Below are 24379 nucleotides of genomic sequence, written 5' to 3'. Positions count from 1 at the left end.
CAAATCCTGCCTCCTCCATGGCCACCAATTCCGCTTCCCCACACTTTTTCTTAGCTTTTTTGCTTCCTTTCTGGTCCTTGTGATCCATATATGACAACGGTTAGGCCGGGTTCAGATGAGGTATTTTGGACCGGAATTTCACACGGAGGCCGCCTCAGGTTCTGGTCCAAAATACAGGTAGCCGCAACTGGATGCCGATGCAATGCATTGGCAGCCAGTCGCGGCACTCCGATCTGGATTAGGTCCAAATGAATGGGCCTAGTCGGGATCTTCAGGCAGATGTCGTGAGGCGAATCCACCTGAAGAATGAGCATGTTGCTTCTTTTTTCCGGAAGCCGGAACAAACGGCTCCGGAAAAAAGAACTGACCAGCTCCCATTGATTTCAATTGGAGCCGTATATTTGGTCAGGATTTTGAGGAGGATTCGACCTCAAAATACTGACCAAAATACCCCGTGTGAACTCAGCCTTATACTTCTAGACTGAAATATTATACTATTCAATTGCATTTACTGAATAATATGACTGGGCCACGTGAGTGCTGTCCTCTGCTAATGGCTAATAATGAATTAAAAAAAAGTGAGTTCGCGCTGAAATCCTCTGATAATAATGTGTGTGAGAAAGACTATTAAGAATGAAGGATCTGCAAGCTTGTATTAGCTAATACTGGTGATGTGAGTGCTGTCTTCTGATATTAGCTGATAACAGAAAACAACAGTGAGTCAGTGCTGAAATTCTCTGATAATTGGTGTATGTCAGTGAGGACATGAATGAAGGACTTGCAAGCTTCCACTGGCTAATAAGAGTCAAATGAGTGATATCCTCTAATAAAGGCTGATAACAGAGAACAACAGTGAGTGAGTACTGAAATCCTTTGATAATGGTGAGTGGGGCTATTAAGAATGAAGGACCTGTGAGCTTCTTTTTAGCTAATACGAGTCATGTGCGTGCTTTCTTCTGATAATGGCTGATAACAGAGAACAGTAGTGAGTGCTGCAATCTCTTGATAATGCTGTATTTTGGTAAGGTTATTGAGTGAAGGACCTGTAAGCTTCTATAGGCTAATATGGGAAATGTGATATGGAAGAAGTTCCTTAATGTGGAAGCCAGTGGTGCTATATTTCCTTTAATGAATATGTTGGCTGAAACCCAGTCCAAATCTCCAGAGGCTCCGGATTTATCTATGTGCCAGATTTGGTGCAGATTGGTCCAGCCATCAATAAAGAGCAGACATCAGAAATTCAATTTTATATATGTCAACTACATTTTTCAACATAGTTAAAGGAAAACGAGACATGAAATTGCACAAGTGTATCTTCTGTTCAATTTATAATTGTGAGACCTTTCCTTTGGAAATAAACAGGGATTAAAGTTTGTAATAATATACTCAGACCCCATATAATAATATTGGTCTCCAGGCGGTTACTGGTTACATATAATAAACAGTTGTGTCATTTATGCCATTCAGTGATCACATTAAATATTGTGTTACGGTGATTCCAAATACCTCTGTTTTACGACGGTTATTAGTAAAGTGTATTACTAAAATAAACTTCCTGTAATTTCCCACTTTTTAAAGAAAACTGAAAAAACTTTACAAAAAAATTACAAATGGGATCCATGTGTTGGAAGTTTCAGGCCGGGTTCACATGGGGTTTTTTGGTCCGGAAACTGAGGCGGAGGTGGATACAACCAGGAATTTTGTATGGGCTGAAACCCAGCCATAATTTCCTTATTGTAGACAGCTTATCAGACAAGGACATTGCATGCATAAGTCACAATGAGGCATCATGGCTGACAATTATCAGACCATAGAAAGTGTCTGCATTCATGGTCATATCTGTTAGCAACCTATCACCGCTGTCACCACTAAAATGATTCAAGAATATCTTTAAAGATAAGGCCTGGTTCACATCTGCGTTCGATATTCCATCCGGGAAGTCCGCATGAAGACCCCCCCCCTTCCCCAACGGAATACTGAATGCATTGACAAGCGGTGAGCAGTGAAAGCACATGAACCCCATAGACTATAATGGGGTCTGTGTGCTTTCCACGCAGAGTCCGCACAAGTCATACGGACAGGAAAGTAGTTCATGAAGTACTTTTCTGTCCGCATGTTTCGTGCGATGTCCATTATAGTCTATGGGGTCCGTGTGCTTTAATAAGCTCACCGCTTAGCCAAGCCATTCGGTATTCCATTCCTTGAACAGAATACCGAATGCAGATGTGAACCAGGCCAAAGCAATTCTTTTATCTACTTATATTTGCAAGAATGTTTAACTTTAATTGCTTTCTAATTTAAATGTGGTTATGCGTTATGTCAGGAGAAAACCCCTATAAAAAGATGGGGGACCCCCAACAACCTCCTCCTTAATATTGAGGGCACTGAGGAGACTTTGCAGTGAATACAAGTCTCCTCCCGCATGCTGAAGTTTTGCAGCCTAAGTTCTTTGAATGCTCTTACTAATATACAGGATGTGATATAGCAACAATGCTCCTTTTCTTTAGTATACAGCTGTACTCCTCTGTTGCTCACATACCGTACATGTAACACTCAGCCGTCTGCTACTACAACTACATATAATACAGAGTCCAGACACATCATGTGCTTATTTCAATAAAGTTTATATATAGAACTAGAGGACCCCTTCCTTCGTGCAGACACATCATGTGCTCATTTCAGTAATGTTTATTTATATAAAACCAGAGGACCCCTTGAAATGTTGTGATTTAATGCTTTTATGTCATTTTGTCCTTCAGCTACAGAGGAATAGCTGAAATGAGAAAGAGGCAGCAGTCACAAAATGAAGAAACCTCAACGGTACCACAATCTCCTGGTGGGAACCAAAGGCCGAATACTTGCTGCTTTTGCTGGTGCTGTTGTTGCAGCTGCTCATGGTATGTCTTGCAGTATATTTGCTACCTTACTTAATACAGGTAAATACAATAAAGAAAACGCTATTCATTGTCTTTGGTCATATAGAAAACAGCTCCAGCTTAACTCAAAATCTGAAAATTCCTATAATAACTGCAGTTGTTCTCAGTATCCCACTTACCCCAAGTCATGCTACAGGATGCTGAGATAAACATATACATCCTGAGCCCTTTAACTGAATTCAGCGCACTGTCGGCTTTCCCGCAGTATATAGAACTGCCTGTGCCCCAAACCATGAAAGGTCCTCTTTAAGTAATTTTTAATTATTCCATATCTTGATGAGGATTAGCAGTGTTAGAAAGGTTAGTAAATAAAGGGAAACATATCCTGGGCATTTCGGTCCCACTAGACCTTTATCAGTGGGATATCTGTGTGCCAACAGGGGAGCGATCAAACCCAGTTTATACAGCATTGCAGTTCCAACATGTCCAATGATGGAGGGAATAGCTAAAACTACTTGGGAAACCTTGTTACGATATGTTCACACAAGCACCCGGAAGCCGCAGTGAGCACCCTATGCTATGTTTGTACAGCACAGGCTGCTGTTGCTTACTCATGCTCTCACACACACATAGCAGGGAGTGCTCGCTGAGACTTCCGGAGTGCACACTGGAAGCTAATTAGCATATGAATAAAAATGGGCTAATTCAAAAACGACTGAGGGGATTAACATACAAAAGGTATGTGTGAAATAGCCTTTCTAAAGGCTATGCAAGTACATGTTTAGTTAAAAATGACTTTTCCCAATGATAGAGCCCCTTTAATAAAAAAAAATATCTAACTATAGAACAACTTGCAAAAAGGTCTTCCCCCACACCCGTCCCCAGGAGCACAGGAACTTCACTCTGCAAGTGTCCATAAATAATCCAAAAGGAAAAGTTTTTGCCAACACTCCAGTTAAAATATATTTAAGGCTTTATTTCCAACATCAAAAGCTGATATACAGATATAGCACAAGTCACAGTTGGTCAACACATTTCTGACCTATTGGGTCATCTTGACCTCATAAAGAGTGGAGCAGCACATGCACCCCACTATCTGCACCCATAATGAGACCAACATACTGTGTAATCAGATGTGCCATGTCCCTATGCCATATCCCTATGGATGTCTTAACCCCACGAAAAAGCAAATCACTTTAATAAGGTTGAGCTGCAATACCTGAATCAGAACGGTTTGATATCTGTAAAACTTCTGGAAGAATCTGTCAAGCGTCTCGGTCCCTTTATCTTTGTGCTTGGTCTTTGTGGTTCAACCTGCAACAATTTCATACCAATGCCATATCCTAGGGATGTCCACTACTTGTCAGCTTGCCAACATCATATAAGGGATAATATCTAAGTATATGCTGAAATTTGATCTTTTCCAGACTTAAAGGGATCCTATCACTAAATCAGAATTTTTTCTCATTAACACGTTGGAATAGCCTTAAGAAAGGTTATTCTTCTCCTACCTTTCATTGTCTTCTCTGTGCCGCCGTTCGCTTGAAAATCTGTTTTTTGTCAGTTTGTAAATGAGTTCTCTCACAGCACTGGTGGTGGGCCCATAGCGCTCAAACAGCAGTGGGGGCGTCCCCAATGCTGCCAGAGAACTCTACAGTGCCGCCTCCATCTCCTTCTTGAACGAGGTCTTCACCGCATCTTCTTCCAGCGGGGCTTGTAACTTCTAGGCCTAGGGCAAAGCTGACTGCGCATGCCCGCTGGCAACGAGAAAATGGCCGCTTAAAATACTGTGTCAGTGGCCATTTTTCTTGTGGCTGCGGACATGCGCAGTCAGCTTTGCCCTAGGCCCGAGGTCTAGAAGCTACAAGCCACTGCCGGAAGGAGACGCGGTGAAGACCTCGTTCCAGAAGAAGATGGAGGCGACACTGGAAAGTTCCTTGGCAGCATTGGGGACGCCCCCAGTGCTGCGAGAGAACTCATTTACATACCGACAGTAACTCAGTTTTCAAGCGAATGGCGGCACGGAGAAGACAACGAAAGGTAGGAGAAGAATAGCTTTTCTTAAGGCTGTTCCGACGTGTTAATGAGAAAAAATTGTGATTGAATGATAGGATCCCTTTATGTGGGCCATACACATTAGCCATACACATTAGGGATAGCTGGTGACTAAACACTTGTTTGGCAGAGGTTTGTCTTCCCTGAGAAAAAGTATTGGACATTATGAAATCCAATAGCCTGATCTTTCTCTCCTTGACATATTATATGGTTAGCCATCCCCCAAAAAATCACTGGGTACAGCAACATGATGGTCATGGCCAGTTTACGACTATAATAACTAATAACACTGCAGATTTTTATTCTGTACATCTGAATATGGTTATTTCTGCTGCTACATGTCCGTGGATTGAGGAAGATGGAAGACAATTACTTTGGTTCCCTCTTATTGATGGATATCCTAAAGACTCTATAGATAGCAGCATTTGGTGTGTACATTATAGATAGTATACATTTATAGAGCTCTGATGCTGTATACACCATGTAAGGCTTTTTGGGATTAGTTTAGAAACATTTGATAATACATCTTTCCTGCTACTGAGAAATTGGAGAATCAGAGTAATTGGTTAAAGAATCCTAAAAATACACGCCACTTATATATTTATAGTTATTACCATGCCCACTTCTGGCTTATCTCTGTTTTACAATTTCCTAAAAAGGGACTGAACTTGACCCCACTCAATTTCCAGAAGACATAAGTTAGTATTTGTGATGTTTCCAGCAAATGAGCAGTACATGGTTTTTTTTCTGGCTTCCTTCCAAGTAAATGCATTGTGGTATCCAATATTCTTATTTCTATGGTCTGTAGAATTAGTATGGTGGCCCTCATTTATCAAAACGAAGAGGAAGAATCAGACTTCTTGCCCATAGCAACTTTCCTAGAATTCTCATAAAAAATGAAAGATGCAAAGTGATAAGGCAGCAAATCTGTAGGTTTTCTAAGTAACAAATAAGTCTTCCAATATGTTGTCATCTCTATTGTTACTGTATATATATATATATACCATTACCATCAGAGATCTTGTTGTCAATGTTGTGGTATGATTTCTTGTCCTCTACCACATCACATGACAATGACAGTCAGTAGCTGGTTGCCTTACCAGCATTACCCGGTACCAGGCTGTCCTGGAGTAGCTGATCTTCCATATTCTGACTGTTGGACTTCCACAGATCTAATATTGATATCCTGTAAGGAAAAGCCGTCAATTGTAGAAAGCGGAGAACCCGTTTAATAATTCCTTAATATAATGTTATTAGCAGAAAGGCTTCAGTTAGCGACAGAGGCAACCCCACAATGACCTGCACAGACTTGTGAAAACAAAAAGTAGATGGCACTGCGCTGTATATGGTGTAGTAGGTTTAATAAAATGGTGAATAATTTCAGTATAGTGTTTACTCTCACCTTTTTAGGTTGTGAGAGATCACAACTGTCAATAAGGCAATGGAACCGTTTACTAGGGGGCTCCTCCTTGGAGGGTGTTCAGCTGCAGTGCCCAATCACCAATGGTGTAGAGGTAAATGTAGGGGACCGAAGAACAAGGACTGCACTTCACCCGTTCAGATAGGTTAGATACACAGATTTATTATAGTTCAGAGTTCAGAGCCTGTCTACTCCTGGGGAAAATACTTACATTCAATGGTTATATGGGCTGGTGCTATATAGTAGAATATTCTCCAACATTGGGCAAACCCAGCCCTGGTTCTTGTGAAAGTAGTACGCTTGTTTGATATGGATTAGTTGAATACAATACTACATAAAGTTCTTATGCACTTGAGAAAGGGTCGTTTGACTTCAAACGCGTTGTGTGTGAACTATGATAAATCTGTGTATCTAACCTATCTGAACAGGTGAAGCGCAGTTCTTGTTCTTCGGTCCCCTACATTTACTTCTGCACAGACTTGTAGTCTTTAAGGGGTTGGCACTTACTGGGGGGAGAAAAGACAGAGATCAGATGATCACTACAAAGGATCACCGGCTCTCTTTATTCTCCTTACTTATGTAGTTATTTGGTTATGTAGTGACATCATATTCCATGGAGCTTTAGGGCCCGTGCACACGGAGTTAACGCGCGCGCATTTTAGCATAATACACATGCATAGAATATTGTGTTTTTGGCGCGTCTTTTGACGCGTTTTTTACACGTGTAAAAAATTTCATTGAAGTCAATGGGAGTGTTATTTTTACACGTGTATTATGCTAAAATGCACGCGCTTTAACTCCATGTGCACGGGCCCTAACATATATTGTCATCACTCGCCATCCCAAGTTTGGCTCACAATCTAAATTCTCCATTAGTATGTATTTAGAGTGTGGGAGGAAACCAGAGTACCCCAAGGTATCCCACACGAGCAATGCAGAACATACAAACTAAAGGCAGATATTATCTTTGGCTGGATTTACTTTCACCTTGCTTGCACAATATTGGCCAGGATAGACTTTTTACCACTTCTTTTACCTGCCTGCTGTATCCAGGAATTTATGCATGATGAAGGGTACTTGACCCAAAATGACCATTTACAATTGTACAAGATTCACTTTTAAGCAGTCTGGAAAGAACATGAAGCAATTAAACTTACATGAAGCAGACCTTCCTTGGAGTGCTGTACATTGTTACACCATTCAGATGATCATGTAGTTTTTCTCATTATAATATTATTATTATTATTATTATATGGGCAGGCCCTGCGAAGCATCATCTTGGAAGTAATGATGTGCTCTGAAAACTTCACAGTTAAAGTGGGCAAAACAATGGTCAATAAATAGCCAGAAAAATTATAGAGGCTAGTACTTTTTTCTACTAATTACACTTAACATCAAAAATTTGTATGTATTTTGCCTCTTTTCTTTCCAGCCATTAGATCTGGACTTTAGTGGGAGCAGAGCTGCAGTAACAGCACCATGAGCACAGGGCATGGGAACCATATGCTTCAGGCTCCATGCACTGTATAGTACGGAACCCACCATCGAACAGCTGTTCATTGTTGTGGTTGCTCGTTGGCCCACCACTGATCAGAAGTTTATTGGCCATAAAAAAAAAACATCATGGACAACCCGTTTAAGGGCTCAATGTGTCATCCTTCAAGGTTCATGCACACTGGTTAGACATGTATATTCCTAAAATACCGCCTATTTGAACATAACCTGATATTTTGAGCAAGCATAAATTTGCCCATTTCACTGCTTACTGGAAATACCTTTATGTGGAGTTCTCAATATTTGCCAGGAGTTTGATGCCTAGATACAGCTATATGATCTGGCCTGTCATTTGTAATATAAATTCATAAGTAATCAATATGAGTATTCATACAGATGACAGATTACAAATGAACAAAGCATAGATGGAGACCATGACATCACACAGACAAAAAAGACCTAGAGACCCTCTGAGATATATACATGTTGGGACCTTACAGAATAGGATTTATAAGTGATGGGAGACTTCTTAGAGGGTTTTGTGACTTTATAAAAACATGCATGTTATTTTTTTTGTGTGATATTGCAGCTCAGCCTCACTAAAGTTAATGTAGTTGTCTATAGGCTGTATACAGCATTACAGGGGATGTTGAGGATTTAAACAATAGTGAATTTGATAAAATGACCAATACTTACTTGTTCAGCTCCCCTCTTCCCAGCTCCAACACTTTGGTGGCCCCTGAGGGTCTTTGCTTACTTCTCTGCAGTGATGAGATGTGATACATGTATGTAAGCACCGTAGTCAGTCACTAGTCTCAGCTATGAATCTTCCATGTACAGCACCAGACCGCTGAGGCCAATGAGAGATGTGGATGTTATCATTGCAGGGAAGTAAGCAAACATCGTAGGGCCCACCGGATAGTCGTGCAGGATCTCCGAGGTCAGAGGCGTTAGCTAAGAATTCAGCACAGGGGGAAGGGGGGGCATATACATCTAAGTGGCACCCCAACTCTGCTATACCAATATTATCAGTATACAGTGACTGTATAGTGGTAAATAAAGACTCTGCACAGAGCTCTGCGAACAATTTAAGTGAATACTGCATGGGAAACATTTCATGACGTACAGGAGACGCCTCTGAGTTTCATCGTTCCTTTTTGTCTGTCTGGACTGGGCTGCCATGACCACTTCTTCCAGCTGTGACTTGTCTCTGTAAAGTTTGCAACAGAGATATTTTTGGCTCCTTTCTCAATAAAAAAAAAAAAAAATCACTGGAGTTCAAACACCTGGGACCCCCGCTGATCAGCTGTTTTAAAGGGATCACAGAACTTGTGCAAGCGCTGTGACCCCTTATCTGTTTACATTGTATTTTTAGTTTCATAGTGGCCTGCAATGTAACTACAGACTCATCCTATACAGTTCTATAGAACAAAGCTGTAATTACATTGCACAATCACTATAAAGCAAGACAGCGTGCAATATGAGCAGAAAAGGGATCACCTTGCTTGCCGTGCACCATAGTCCCTTCAAATAGCTGATCATGGAGGTCCCAAGTGTGATAAGCCTGCTGATCTCTTATTGATGAACTATCCTGAAGACTGTTCATCAATAAAAAATTATCTGGAAAAGTCCTGTAATAAAGCCCAAGTGCTCCTTAATTTAATACCCCAATGCTGCCTTATATAAATGATCCAAGTTACCGTATATACTCGAGTATAAGCCGAGTTTTTCAGCACAGTTTTTGTGCTGAAAAGCCCCTCTCGGCCTATACTCGAGTCAAGCAAAAAAAAATATATATATTTTTTTTTTTGGGTGGGGGGGAGGTCTATGACCAGCCGCAATAGTAATGTATAGAATCTCCCATAAAATAGTAAAAAAAAAAGCTTTAAAAAAATATAATAAAATTGCTCCTTTCCCTAGAATACATATAAAAGTAGAAAATTACTGTGAAACACATACACATTAGGTACTGTATCCCTGTGTCTGAGAGTGCCCGGTCTACTGAATATAGGGGATCTGCAGTGCTCCTGTTCTGTCGGGAAGGGGTTAATAGGAGCACTGTAGATCCCCTATATTCAGCCAGGCTGAATTCCAAGTGGGGGGAAAAAAAACCCTCAGTCCTCAAGCTCAGGGAAGGGGCAGACAGACAACCAAAACACCCCCTCCTCTTTCCCAGCACCCAGCAACTACTGCACCCAAAAACTCCGACCATTTTAATTTTTGAAATTTTCCAGTAGCTGCTGCATTTCTCGCCCTCGGCTTATACTCGAGTCAATAAGTTTTCCCAGTTTTTTGTGGTAAAATTAGGGGCCTCGGCTTATATTCGGGTCGGCTTATACTCGAGTATATACTGTATATTTATACATCCCTCTAATGACCCCTTATATTCATAGTGCACCCAACACCCCCTTATATAAATAATACCCCTTATATTCTTAATTCTCCTTATATTCGTTATGCCCCCTAATGAATATATATATATATATATATATATATATATTTATTTATTTATTTATTTATTTATTTTATTTTATTTTTATTTATTAAACATCCAGCCTATGAACAACAGTGGAACACGGCAACAATATTTTATAATCATATACGGTCTCTTTTGCTTTATTTAAGTCATATCTGGTGAGCTGAACTGGTGAATTAATATCCTTTGGGGATAGAAATCTATAAATGTGCATTTAATGATTTTGTTTAAATTGCTTAACTTTCTCTAGACAAAATAAAGTGTTGTACTACATTGCAGCCTCACTGTTAGGAATGAAGATAGAGGTGAAAATTCAGGAAGAACGTCGCACACAACAAAGCTGGAGAATATACAAGTTGTAGAAGAATGGTGAGTTTCTATTTCAATGCTACTATGCAGTATATCAACAATTCTAATAATTCAAGTCTTCAGGGGCATTTTCCCGTACTAGTTCTTTTTTTAGGTTAACCCTTAGGCATGTGCAGAGAGATGAAAGACTTGAAAATCTGTTCTCAGCCGGAGCATTCAGCAGTGTTCGCTGCTGAACCCATCACATGCTCTTGGTTACAGGAGTCTAGTGGCAAAATTCTTGCTAGCTCATATGAAATGCATCTGTAATGACAAGTCAATACGAGCAAATGGTGTTCATAGAATCCTATTTTTCTCAATTATTTATATTTTGCCTGTTTACTGTAATATCTGCATCATATTAAAGTCGTTTTGCCTTCTAATTATGCAGTAACTGTCTTGCATCCCTTGTATGGTTCATCCATAGCCGACAGGGACAGGCATTCTATTGAATCTCGCTAAATATTGGATGTTGCCTGGGGCTGCTACATGGAGCGCGTTGACAAGAAAGGTTGACACAGGTTGCAAAAGACAGTTTGCTGTACGACTAGGAAAAAAACTTAAGTATTGACCAGTAATACATTTCATCTAATTTATAACCCTGTGTGGGGAAACGGTGTATGTAAAAAATGGTTGTCAACAAGTAGCTGTAAAAATTAAATATTATTGCTGTGTTAGGCTGCATGCACACGGAGTTACGCCGGGCTTGTAAAAATCCTCATTCACAGCTGTACACGCGAGCGCTGCGGACGGCTCCCAAACACTTCCCATTCACTTCAATGGGAGCGCTCGTAACGCCGGCGTTACAAGCGCTCCCATTGAAGTGAATGGGAAGTGTTCGGGAGCCTTCCGCAGCGCTCGCGTGTACGGCTGTGAATGAGGATTTTTACAAGCCCGGCGTAACTCCGTGTGCATGCAGCCTAATAAAAACTTTTAAAAAGTCAGCGTGATGTGAGAGAGTTCAGGACAAGGCATCATGTTAGATAACGAATAAGGTTTTCTCAGTAATGACATTTATCTCCGTTTTCCCATTATTGACATTTATCTCCCATCTATAAGATAGGGGATAAATGTCTGTTAACAGAGGATCCCAAGCAATCAGGAGACTGGCAGAAAAGTTCTTCTGAATCATTCACCTGAATAGCATGGTGCCCATGGGTGTAACTTGAGGGGGTGCAGAAGATGTAGTCACTCCCAGGCCCAGGCAAACATGCAGGACTTTATGTCTGGGACAGGCAGAAAGTGCACATAGACAGTCACCTTTACAAACCTATTCAAGTGAATGGGTTTTAAAACTTTCCGCCGGGTTTCCATCCCCTGTCCAGTTTCGCCGGTGCTGAAGATGGTAACCAGGCAGAATGCACAAACTGTACGCCGGGTGCAGGTGTGAAAGGACCCTAAGACAGTTTTGCTTTTAGACAGTTTTATTAAATCTGCCCCATGATGTTACTATAATACAACTGGAGCGGCCTATTTCTCGGACAACATAACCCTGAAGCTCTTATGTTAAAGGCTGCTACATTGCTACATTACACAGACAGGCCACTGATTTCAATAGAAATTGTGAAACACTTTCTTTCCACGTGGTTGTAACTGTATCTAGAGATTCCAGAGATTGTATTCTTTCTCAGAGATTCCAGTAGGTCACTGTGATTTTCTAACAGTAGAGTATGTAGTATCAACTTTTTAATGGCGATATAAAACTAAGGATAGTTACCCTTTATCTACAGAATAGAGAGTAAATAGATAAATAGTGGGGGTCTGACCACTGAGACCCCCAACGATCCTGAGAATGAGGGTGTTTTACCATGAATGCAGCTGGGCTGAGTGGGACACATATGCATTCCCAGTCACGTCAATGGAAGTACAGCATCTTCTGGCACTACCATTGAAGTGAATAGGGTCAGGGATACATCTCGTTCAGCTGAGGCACATGTACTTACAAGAACTTACAGAACTTACAAGAAGAGATCTGTTTGATGATGTTTTAGTAAGGTATGGTGTCGGTTTGCCTAAAAGAAAAGTAACAGTATTGTTGGAAACTAAGGGTAAGTTCACATGGGGTTTTTGGTCAGGATTTTGAGGCCATATTTGCCTCAATATCCTGATCAAAAAGACAGCTCCCATTGAAATAAGAACGGACATGCTTATTTAGGCGAACCGGCCTGAAGACGCTCCCTCCTCCCGACTAGGCCCATTCATTGGGCCTAATCTGGAGCGGAGTGCACGACTGGATGCCGGTTCAGTTGCGGCTACCCATTTTTTGGTCTGGCCGCCTCAGGTTCCGGACCAAAAAAACCCGTGTGAACTTACCCTAACTTTTTGGAGAAATTTGGATCAAATCCAGCTCGCCCATCTTTAAGAACAGCATACTTGTTTTAGGTCCCTTCTTAGGTTGTCCAAAAATGTAAAAAAAAATGTAATTCTAAAAAAATGTACTGGTAATTCTTTTATTCTTTCTTTATAACTAAGATTGTCTAGGCCCTTCTTAAGTTCCCTTCTTTATATCTTTTACATACATTTTTTATACTTAATTTATTTTTTTATTGATTACAATTAGAATGTAGAAAATTAGAGGCGCAGAATCTACTGATATCAATTTCACCTGTCCTCTGGTGAACACACGCTGCCATACAATGTAGTACATACCAGGATTGTGTGGAATTCGTGGAGGCACACATTATGTATCTGAATTCCTCCGAGTTCTCACAGCATCTGAGTCTGGGAAATCCTCGTGCTCTGGGAAGGTAGAGCACATCTTTATTTTGGCCTTTAACCAATTTCAGTTTAACCTCATATAGAAAAGCAGCCAAAAATCAGAGATCAGGCTGTTTAAGAACAGCTATTTTAAACTCAGCGTTTCTTGGGAATCAAATATATGTTTACAAAGCACGACCTTAAGCTATGTGCCCACCGAAAGAAAATCATTGGTGGGAAAACATTCTCATGCAGAAGAATGTAATGTATACCAGTTAGCTGCATGCTCATGGAAGTGATCACTGAAGAAGGAGTATCATAGCTATAGGGGGTCACAGCGTCCATATGGCATGGAGCTCCCACCTTCTCCTCCTAGACAATGCTGATGTGGCATCTGACTGCGCCTCTCTTCTATTATCCTCTCAGCTTCCCAGATTTTGCTTTCAGTAGTACCATAGGGAAGGAGCCGGGAGGACAATAGAAGAAGCGCACAGCCAGCGCCATTTAAGAAGAGAAGGTAAGTATATATTTCACTGGACTGGCAGCAGTAGTTTGGTGAGTAGGGCATGAGGGGCCTTAACCTATGTGTGAGATGGGGTAGGAGAACTATTGTAGTAGAACTGACCAAGATAATGGTGAAAGGTTGTAGCTTCATAGAAACATTACAGAACTACAACACATGTTAAAGGCAATATCAAATCACTGGGGTCTGATACCCAACACCCACATTGATCGACTGTTCTTAGCAGCTGTTACACGGAAATGCAGTACGAAGCAGACAGTTCAGCTCCCATTTTGTAGTGTAGTCACTACAGAGAGCTGATCTGCAATAGCCTTGTCTGGCCACCACACAGAGAAGGGAGCTGTCTGCTTGCTGTTCCATTCTCTATCGATGGGAGTGACAGGTGTTTGACCCTCACTAATCTGATATTGACTATTTTAGGATAAACTGTCCCTATTTTAACCTGTGAATCGCCTTGGGAATCCTGTTTAAAAAGTAATTTGGAATTTAGATTTTTTTACTTTTAAATTATTTTAACTCTATATATAATATTACGCTGCTTCTTTGTAAAATTCTCCTTAAAGAGACATACTGTAAATAGGCCTTTGTTTCAATCATCTGTTTGAAGTTTTGGTAAAACTATAGATGGCTGTAAAATAATTTGCCTTTTAGTTGTTGTATCCTCTATAGCTATACATGGAAGGACATTCATAAGAATTATGTAACTCTTGTGCTGTTAGGAACATTATATCCTAAGGGCTAGTTCACACGGAGTTTTTTGCAAGCAGATTTTGAGGCGGAATCCACCTCAAAATCCGCCTGCATAATAGGCCATTTCAATGGGAGCCACTTGCTTCTTTCTCCTTCTAGCGATTTTTTTTTCAGCTAGCGGGAAAAAGAAGCGACATGCCCTTTCTTCCCACGGATTCCGTGGCCCGAGACTCACTCCCAATTAGGCACATTCATTCCAGTCTAATCAGGAGCAGGATGCCGGTACACTGCATTGGCATCCCGTCGCGGCTAGCCATGCGGACAGTTCATCAGTCGTGTCCTTTAACGTGCAGATATATAAAGTTAGTCTGAAATGGCATCATATCCTGTGGGATAATGTGGGAGCGTGAACAGAGGAGGGTTAGATTTAGGGATTCAAACTTTGGAAGGGTTTACATTAGGACCTGTGATAGGCCTGTCTGAAAAGATGTGTCTTTAGTTTGTGCTTGAAGCTGTAGAAATGGGAGTTAATATGATTGTCTGCGATAGAGCATTCCAGAGAAGTGGTGCAACTCGGGAAAAGTCTTGTGTTCGAGGATGGGATTTTCTGATAATAGAGGATGTAAGTGTTAGGTCATTGAGTGAACAGAGAGCACAGGTTGGGCGGTAGACAGAGATGAGGGAGGAAATGTAGGGAGGTGCAGCATTATATTTTATTCTATAATGAATAGGCAGCCAATGTAGTGACTGGCACAGAGCGTCTAGCCTGATAGATGAGCCTGGCCGCTGCATTCAGAATAGATTGTAGAGGGGAGAGTTTAGTAAAGGGAAGACCGATTAGTAAGGAGTTACAGTAGTCAAGGCGAGAATGAATCAGAGAGACAATAAGTGTCTTTAGTGTATCTCTGGTAAGGAAAGGGCATATTCTGGAGATGTTTTTGAGGTGGAGATGACATGAGAGTGCGAGTGATTGGATATGGTGGTGAAGGAAAGGTCTGAGTCAAACACAACCCCGAGGCAGCAGGCATGCTACCTAGGAGTTATAGTAAGGCCGGAGACTGCAATGGATATATCAGGGACAGATTAGATGGTGGAAACAGCAGTAGTTCATTCTTTGAGAGATTCAGTTTCAGATAGAGCGAAGACATGATATTTGAGACAGCAGAGAGGCAACCACTGGTGTTCTGTATTAATGCAGGGGTGATGTCACGGGAGGATGTGTATAATTGGGTGTCAACAGCATAAAGATGGTACCGGAAGCCAAATCTGGTGATAGTTTGTCCAATGGGGGCTGTGTAGAGAGAAAAGAGCAGGGGGCCTAGGACTGAGCCATGAAGAACCACAACAGCAAGGGAAAGAGGGGAGGAAACAGAGCCGCAAATGATACACTGAATATGTGGTTTGAGAGATAAGAGGAGAACCAGGAGAGCGCAGTGTCATTGAGGCCAACTGAGTGGAGCATAGTGAGGAGGAGTTGATGGTCAACAGTGTCAAAACCTGCAGAGAGGTCCAGAAGAATAAGAAGAGAGAAGTCACCATTGGATTTAACCATCAGGAGATCATTGGACAGTTTTTTGAGGGCTGTTTCAGTAGAGTGCAGAGTGCGGAAGTCAATTTTAAGGGGTCAAGAAGAGAGATAGAATAGAATAGAATAGACCAAGCGTTTCAAGATTTTTTACATGAAATGGAGGTTAAAGACAGGTCGATAGTTAGCAACATGGGACAAGCTCATATGTTCTTCCCATACTTCAATGGCTTCCTCTCAGTTACTCTGCAATCCTTCCACGCCCCAAAAGCATACTGATAGGGTAAAAAAATGACCAAGCTGGGAATGCTTTAAAAAAATAAATCTTCAGGATAATTCAGTGCTGTTTAGTCTCTGTTTTGCTGGAATGCAAGAGTGATGAGCCATACATATATGTGCTCGTGACTCGTGCGGCAACTAGTCACTGGTCATGTGTCATCACTGCAAGCCAGTAAACAAGGACCGTCAAGGACCACCAGAACAGTGGTGTTGGAGCAGCAGCCAAATAAACAGATGAGTATAGCTTTTTTATATGACTCTTCTGGCTTCTAATCAGTTTATATTAAATAGCTGGAAAACTAATGTAAGGTAGCCTTCACACAGAGTTTACGCCCCGCTCATTCTGAACGTAAAACTCGTTCAGAATGAGCGGCGTAAAAACAGATCCCATTGATTTCTATGGGTGGCGGCATACGCGCGCTCCCCATTGAAATCAATGGGAGGCTTTTTCACCTATTGCTTTCAATGTAATACACACGTATGCCGGCACCCATAGAAATCAATAGCATCTGTTTTTACGCCGCTCATTCTGAATGAGTTTTACATTGAGAATGAGCAGAGCATAACTCCGTGTGAAGGCTCCCGTAGACTGCTAAATAGGGTTGAGCGATCGTGTTCGGAAAAGATCGGATTCCGATCGGCGATCGAGAAAATTTCACGATCGCCATCGGAGTTCCGAACACGATCTTTTTATGTGGGATCGAGATCGGTGATTTTTCCCACAATGCATTGCTTAGCCTTCACACTGAGTATACCATGTATATTCAGTGTGAAGGCTCCGCTGCAGTTCCATAGGAATGAATGGAAGCAGCCGACACACAGCCTTAACCTCCTGCGCGCCGGCTGCCTCCATTCATTCGAATGGAAGGCTAAACTAAATCTCTAGCAGCTACTTACCTCTAGAGATGGCTGCTCCGGTGCCCTCCTTCTTCTTGCCTCGCTGCCCCGCCTCCCAGGTTAGTGTTTAAAGCGCCAGGTAGGCGGGGCTTGTGCCTTAGAGTGTGGGCGGGTACAGGGCGGGGAGACGTGACGTCTGCCCTCCCAGTACCCGCCCACACTCTCCTAACCTGGCAGGGAGGGGGCAGTGAAGGAAGAAAAGCAGCATGGAGCAGCAGCGAGGTGAAGAATGAAGGCACGGGGCACAGGACCAGCCATCTCTGGAGGTAAGTGGACACCAGGGGGTAGGATTGCTTTTAAAATCCACTCTCCGATTAATAAAAAAATCCCATTGACTTGCATTGGTATCGGAATTGGGATCGAGATCGGGTTCGAATGAAAAATGATCGGAAATCGGATTTTAAAATCGATCCTGAAAAGTCAAGATCAGCTCAACCCTACTGCTAAAGATAGGAACTGATGCAAGTCACTGAAATATCTGTACAGTACTTCATATATTTTTTTACCGGTATGTAGATCTTTATTACTCATGTTAGCAGAGATCTCCAACTACCGATACTCATGTAATCCTGGAGGGCTAATGCTAAAGATACGGGAAGTATTATGACCTGATTTAGAAACATGAAATCTATACTACCTCTTGCCCTTTCTATCTATTCTCATACAATTGGTCGTCTTGAGGCTCAGGTTTTATTTCGATGTTTAACTGTTATCTTGTTACTGTTTATTGAAGATGCAATTTAGCATGTGCAGCTCGTGTTATGCATGTTACTCTCTTTTCCTTTCTGTTCCCATCCCCATATATTTGAAAATCAATAAAAAATCTTTTGAATTAAATATGAAAAGGATTCATCATGTTACATAATTAGATGGATTCTAACTGTAATGTAATGTAAGATATAACAGGATTGCACAAGAGTAAAGTGTAATAGAGGAGGAGTTTGCATATATTAAAAATAATACAAGACAAGGCAAATGGATAAGGTTCCTTGTTACCAGAGATCACCCTACAGTTTTAATACTTTTATAAAAATCCAAAATGATGAAAAATGCAAAATATTATTCGTCACTATAGTCCAATACCTGTAACTGTTTCATGTTTCATGCAGGTGTCTAAGGCGTCTTTTTTGGGGGGAATAGCTGATGTTTTGGTCACTTGAAACAGTGAAAAAAAAAATAGCAATTTTAATATTTTTTACAGCTGCAGTGTCCACTATATGGAATAAATGTTCCTATATTTTTATGGTTTGACCATTTTTTGGATGTGGGAATGACTAATTCGTTTTCTGTGTGTTTCTCTCTGATCTATTGAAAGGGCAGGGATTTCAATTTTTTTAAGCCCCGCACATGGAGTATGAACCTGATTAGATTGCTTGTCCCATAGATGGCTACAGGCAAGCCTCAATACTTATTTTTCTGTGACAGGCCTGGGAGCCATCATAAGGCCCCTGGTTGTCATAGGCACCGTACTGCTCGCGTGGTCATGTAGCGCCAGAGCAGTACCAGCAACAGGTAGGAGGGCGCAGGTAGGAGGTTTGGAGGGCTTCAGAGAAGACATACTAACACCATTAGACGTATTCCTTTGCTGCAACAATATCTACGAGTCCACATGTTTACACTGCTCCAGCAACGTAATATATACCTTCTTGCAGTATGGCTCCTCTGTTCTGCAGTTCTCCCTGTAAGTACTTAAGGACACTAGTGCATGGGGTAAGTTTAAGCCCCAGAAACGGAGCTTAGATGCTGAAATGGCGCTTAATACGCTTGAGACGTTTTTCAGTGCTTGAGGCTAAGGTCTAACGTTGCAAGCCGCAGCCAAAAAGCACTGTGGGAAAAACTGCAGAAGAAACTGAGTTTTCTTCTGAGGATTTTATACTTTAATTATACCTATACGAAAAACGCCAGCATTTCCTTAGGTATAATTGACATGTTTTGATTTACAAAAACGCAACTATTTTTGGAATCGCAGCATTTCTATGTGGATTATTTTCTGCAATGTGTGGATGGCATTAGCCAGAATCCCATCCACATTACATTTAATGTAAAAAGCTGTGGTTTTTGCCCCTGGCTTTCCGCCACGCCCAAATCGCGGCATTTGCTCTACGTGGGGCCTTGGCCTAAAAATGCCTTTTCAGACATCAATGGCTGGTGTCATTGACCTGTACAGGCATTATTGTAACCTCTGCATGTATCAGACTTCTTGACTGTCCGGGGGGTGAAAATCATGGTACCTATTTCAATACTGTCCATAGGTGCAAAGAGGGTTTGTGGACATAATTAGATGTAATGGGTCACTCTCATTAACCTCTCTCTAAGGGTGAATTCTGTGTAGGTTCATACAATCCATTGGAAAAAGATATAGAGCTACTCTGAACAGGATCAGGGACTCTCCTATACACTCATTGGAGGTGCATAGGTTACTTCTATGGCATGTGCGTCCATCCGAATTTATGAACAGACTGAGAGAAAATGCAATGGTTTATTATGTTTACAGCAGATTCTGCGATGCTCCGATACCAAGCCCATATAATTCCAATAGATATCTTTGTAGGATTCATCTAGGCAGCACTAATATTGTAATACTATTGGGTTTTTTGTCATACAACCATTTCTCTCTGTAGAAGGATATACCGGTACTAATAAGACATTTTGACTTCCAGCCAAATTCCAACCACCGAAGAAATTGTATCTTGGTCTCACAATTTTGACAAGATGATGAGGAGTCCGGCAGGACGAAATCTCTTCCGAGAATTTTTACGCACAGAATACAGTGAAGAAAATCTACTTTTCTGGCTGGCATGTGAAGATTTAAAGAATGAACAAAACAAGAAACTTGTTGAAGAAAAAGCTAGGAATATATATGAAGATTATATCTCCATTCTTTCACCAAAAGAGGTAAGCCCTTACTGTTGTGTAGTTGTGTGATGCCAAAATGGTTCTGGATTGTAATGTACATTCCTGGTAAAACCTATTTTGTAATTAACCAAATAGTAGCTAAAGCATAAAGCTCAATATATCCGATCATTCACTATTTTTTTTTTTTTTTCTTTAAATGTAGATTGTGAGCCCCACATAGAGCTCACAATGTACATTTTTCCCTATCAGTATGTCTTTGGAATACGGGATGGAAATCCATGCAAACACGGGGAGAACATACAAACTCCTTGCAGATGGTTTTCTGCCCTTGGTGGGATTTGAACACCAGGACTCCAGCGCTGCAAGGCTGCAGTGCTAACCACTGAGCCACCGTGTGGCCCCTTTCCAAACATTCACTATTATGGTGAATGCATGGTCATAATAATATCCCACCTCATTGATCCATTGACAGTGAGAAGTGTAACTATTACTTTCAAGCAGTATTTGCTTTGGAAAGGAAAGAGTTAAGACTGCATGCTAACTAGCAAGAGTGTAGATGTAGCGGGTGCAGAGGTAAATATTGCTACCGGGCCTTGGATCCTCAGGGAGCCCAATTGCCTCTCTACAACATAAGAAGACACCAGTATTATAACACATGATAAGTGGGGGCCCTGCTACATTTTGCATTAGGGCCCAAGGGCTTAACTAGGTTAACAAGCCCAAAAGCAGGTTTACCTGTCTGCAAGGATTGGAATTTTTAACTCCATTATTAACAGCTTTGGATTCGTTCACATCTACTTTTGTATTCTGTCTGGGGAGAGTCCGCATGGAGACCCACGAACGGAATACAAACGCAATTGCAAGCACTGTGCTGTAAAAGCACATGGACCCCATAGATTATAATGGGGTCCGTGTGCTTGCCGCGCACTGCTCGCACGAATCATGTGGACAGGAAAGTAGATGGTGAACTACTTTCCTGTCTGCACGATGCCTACGTAGTTCTGACGGTAAGTACACGGACCCCATTATAGTCTATGGGGTCCATGTGCTTTTACTGCACCAGCGCTTGCAATTGCCTTTGGTATTCTGTTCATGGGGGTCTCCATGCGGACTCCCCCGGACAGAATCCAAACGCTGATGTAAACGAGGCCTTAGTGGAAACAGTACTTTCAAATGCCAACAAGCCTGCTATTGACTTAAAAGAATGTAGGATCTGGTATAAATGCTAAAATAATGCAGCAGTATCAGAAATCATGTGTTATAGTGGTGGTCCAGGAATTTCTGTAAGTTGTCTAAGCACAGGATATGTTATACAATAAAAAAAATAAATTACCATAACTCACCTCTCAAATAATCCAATATTCCAGTGCTACTGCTCCAGCGGTGCCCACTAATCCACCAGCGATGACATCATGTACATAATTACAGCCAATCATTGGTCTCAGTGTTCATGTGCTGTACACCGAGGCCGATGATTGGCTGCAGTGATTCTATGAGTTATGTACTTGACATCACAGCAGCAGGATAGGAGGGGATCACAGGAGTTTTAATACTGGGTCCATGGGAGATGTAACAGGTAAGTACTGGATATGTATTTATTTTCTATCTGTTTCTGCACTTAGTTGTGCTGTAGTGTTGGGAGACCCATTTTCTGGTATTCCAGCCACTGAAGAACTCAGTGGTTCTCCTGTGTGAATGTGACCCTAGAGCACATGATATCACTGCTCCATTTCATTTTCAGGGACCCCTTTCTCATAACCACTGTGCGTCCCAGTGCTTGGAGCCCCAGTATTCAGTTGCTATAGGCTACAAATATGCTATTGGCAACACTGACTTATTGTAGACGGTTTTCATGAATCCTCCACTAGAGTACAGATTTTTTTTGACCTAAATAAAATTGCTCCATAACTGTGTGTATGGAAGATGGGGGTCTTGTTGCATTTAGTGGAATACAATGGAATATACAGGTGAGGAGCAGAGACAAGTACATTACATTGGTACATCTACAGTATGGTTTTTTTTTCTGCAAAGTGACTGCTTTTAGAGTCAGTGAAGTCGCAGAATGATCACAGCCTTAAATAACATCACAGTAAATGTGATCACAGCATAGCCACAAAGTGATCCATTTCTTGTGTAATGTATGTTTATATACGAATGTGTCAGTCCGCAATATTTCAATTTATTCTTCAAGAAAGCTTTATACATTACACAGAGTAAATTGAATAAAGAGATCCTTGTATTGCCCTTAAAGGGCTTATCCGGCTTCTATCATTGATGATCTAGCCTTAGGCCACTAAAATCTATGAAACAGCGCTGCAATACCTACACTCACCACTACAGTTTTTCTATGGCGAGTGAGCAGTGCAGCTCACAGTATATAAATGATTAAGTATATATACATTGACCGGCCATTAATGATAGATAACCTTTAAGGCCCTGGCCACTTAATAGTCTTAAAGGAGTTTTTCAACACTATGATATCGATTGCCCAGTTCATTTCAACGGGACTAAACATCCTATGTGTTACATGCCTATATGATCAAAAAAAGTGATGTCACATCACAGAAACCATTCTTTTTCAAGACATTAGTTTCTGTAAGCATGACTGTCACTTATTCAGACGACTAATATAAATGTAAAGCACCATAGAATTATTGGTGCTATGTAAATAAACAATAATAATAATTATGACTATATTGTGATTGTGTTACTTGTAGCTGGAGTTGCGCGTCCATCTTGAACCTTGGTCTTATATATTATGATAGAAATCATTGTACAAGCCGGTCATATGAGTGATGACCACATAAACCACATACACTTTACCTTTTTTCTTACAATGATAACTGTATGTTCCTACACATTACTTTTAATGGCAAACCCAGTGCCCCTAACTTGTCTCTATCCACAGGTCAGTCTTGACTCCAGAGTCCGGGAAGTGATCAACAGGAATTTGTTAGACCCAACACCTCACATGTATGAAGATGCCCAACTTCAGATTTATACACTGATGCACAGAGACTCATTTCCAAGGTTTTTGAACTCACAACTATTTAAGACTCTTCTTGAGAGTACAGAAGAATCTACCAATGACTCTTAGTTGAAATCTTTGGACAAACTTATATGAGGGTTTTGTCTCAGAAGAACAAATACGTAGTTTAATAACATCAGACACTGAGTTCCTGGAGAACTCTAGTTGTGCACTACTCAGGCTACTGTGAAAAATATACAAGAAAACTACTTTCTGTCTCCATTTCCCCAAGGTCTTTCATGCTTGATTTTAAGAGGACGAAAAAAAAAACAACACTGGAATTGCCACGTTTGTTTTCTACATAGTTCACTTGAGTGTAGGACATGATGATCTATTTGATGGACTATGAAAATACAAATTGTTTTATCTCATTCTGCATGTGTACAAATAGACATTCTCCTTAACTCACACACACACACGTTGCAATATATAGGCAATTACATTAAACATGTACTTAGCACTATGTTGTGTGGACCTCCGTCTAAAGCGGAAAGAGACCTTGGCTCGGTTTTCATTTTCCTACTTGACAGATGTGTATTGATGAGACTAATATAATATTCAATGTTACTATTTTCAGTGGTAGAAGACAAGGGATATTGCAAAGCCAATACACAAGAGCTAGAAGTTGGATAACTCACAGATATTCACTGCCAAATGTGGCTTTTTTTATTTTTGTTACAGAGTTTGCAATGTCAAAGAAGCACAAACCACATAAAGGATATATGTCTGGATGACCAAATCTCTGAGCTGACATTGTTTATTGTTGTTATAAAAAAAATAGCATATTTATGTACATTTCAGATGTCATATACATAAGATGATTTAATAAAACTGGTCATCCAGTTTTAACAGTGTTGTCTAACATAATGTATTTCAGCAAAAAAAAGGAAAAAGATTAAATAACAAAGAGCTTGATACTTTAATATTTTGAATAAAATATAATAAAATGTTTACCTATATGTAGCATTTGAAACATTTTAATGAAAAAAAAAAATCTGTCTTTTAAATGAATAATACTGTGTGAACAATGCTTTGAATGCTTGGTTTAAGTACGACTAAGAAGTTACCTTTTCGACAGATAAACTTAAAAGTTAATCTCACAGCTTCTTCGCTTATTGTACCTCTCCTTGAAAACAGGGGAAGTTGTAGAGGTCAGCAAGAAAACCAAATTTAAATTTTTTTTTTTTTTTTCAAAATTAAAAAAAAAAAAAAAAA

General features: G+C 40.8%; 1 protein-coding gene across 2 annotated transcripts in view; it reads left to right on the top strand.

Moving 5' to 3' along the window:
• The window catches only part of RGS17 (regulator of G protein signaling 17), a 66955-nt gene extending 43180 nt beyond the window's left edge, over positions 1 to 23775 (top strand). Inside the window, exons 2-5 of one of the 2 annotated variants that reach the window (XM_075267650.1) lie at positions 2760 to 2897; positions 10601 to 10690; positions 19941 to 20175; positions 23045 to 23775. In XM_075267650.1, the coding sequence (XP_075123751.1) occupies positions 2779 to 2897; positions 10601 to 10690; positions 19941 to 20175; positions 23045 to 23233 (633 nt within the window). In that variant the 5' untranslated portion in view covers positions 2760 to 2778 and the 3' untranslated portion in view covers positions 23234 to 23775. The remainder of the gene's footprint in view (positions 1 to 2759; positions 2898 to 10600; positions 10691 to 19940; positions 20176 to 23044) is intronic. The other variant, XM_075267649.1, reaches the window with a different exon arrangement.
• The last annotated feature ends 604 nt before the right edge of the window (positions 23776 to 24379 follow it).

This window comes from Leptodactylus fuscus, chromosome 3 (assembly GCF_031893055.1).
Source record: "Leptodactylus fuscus isolate aLepFus1 chromosome 3, aLepFus1.hap2, whole genome shotgun sequence".
In the NCBI taxonomy this organism is placed as follows: domain Eukaryota; kingdom Metazoa; phylum Chordata; class Amphibia; order Anura; family Leptodactylidae; genus Leptodactylus; species Leptodactylus fuscus.
This window is presented reverse-complemented; position numbering and strand designations above follow the sequence as displayed.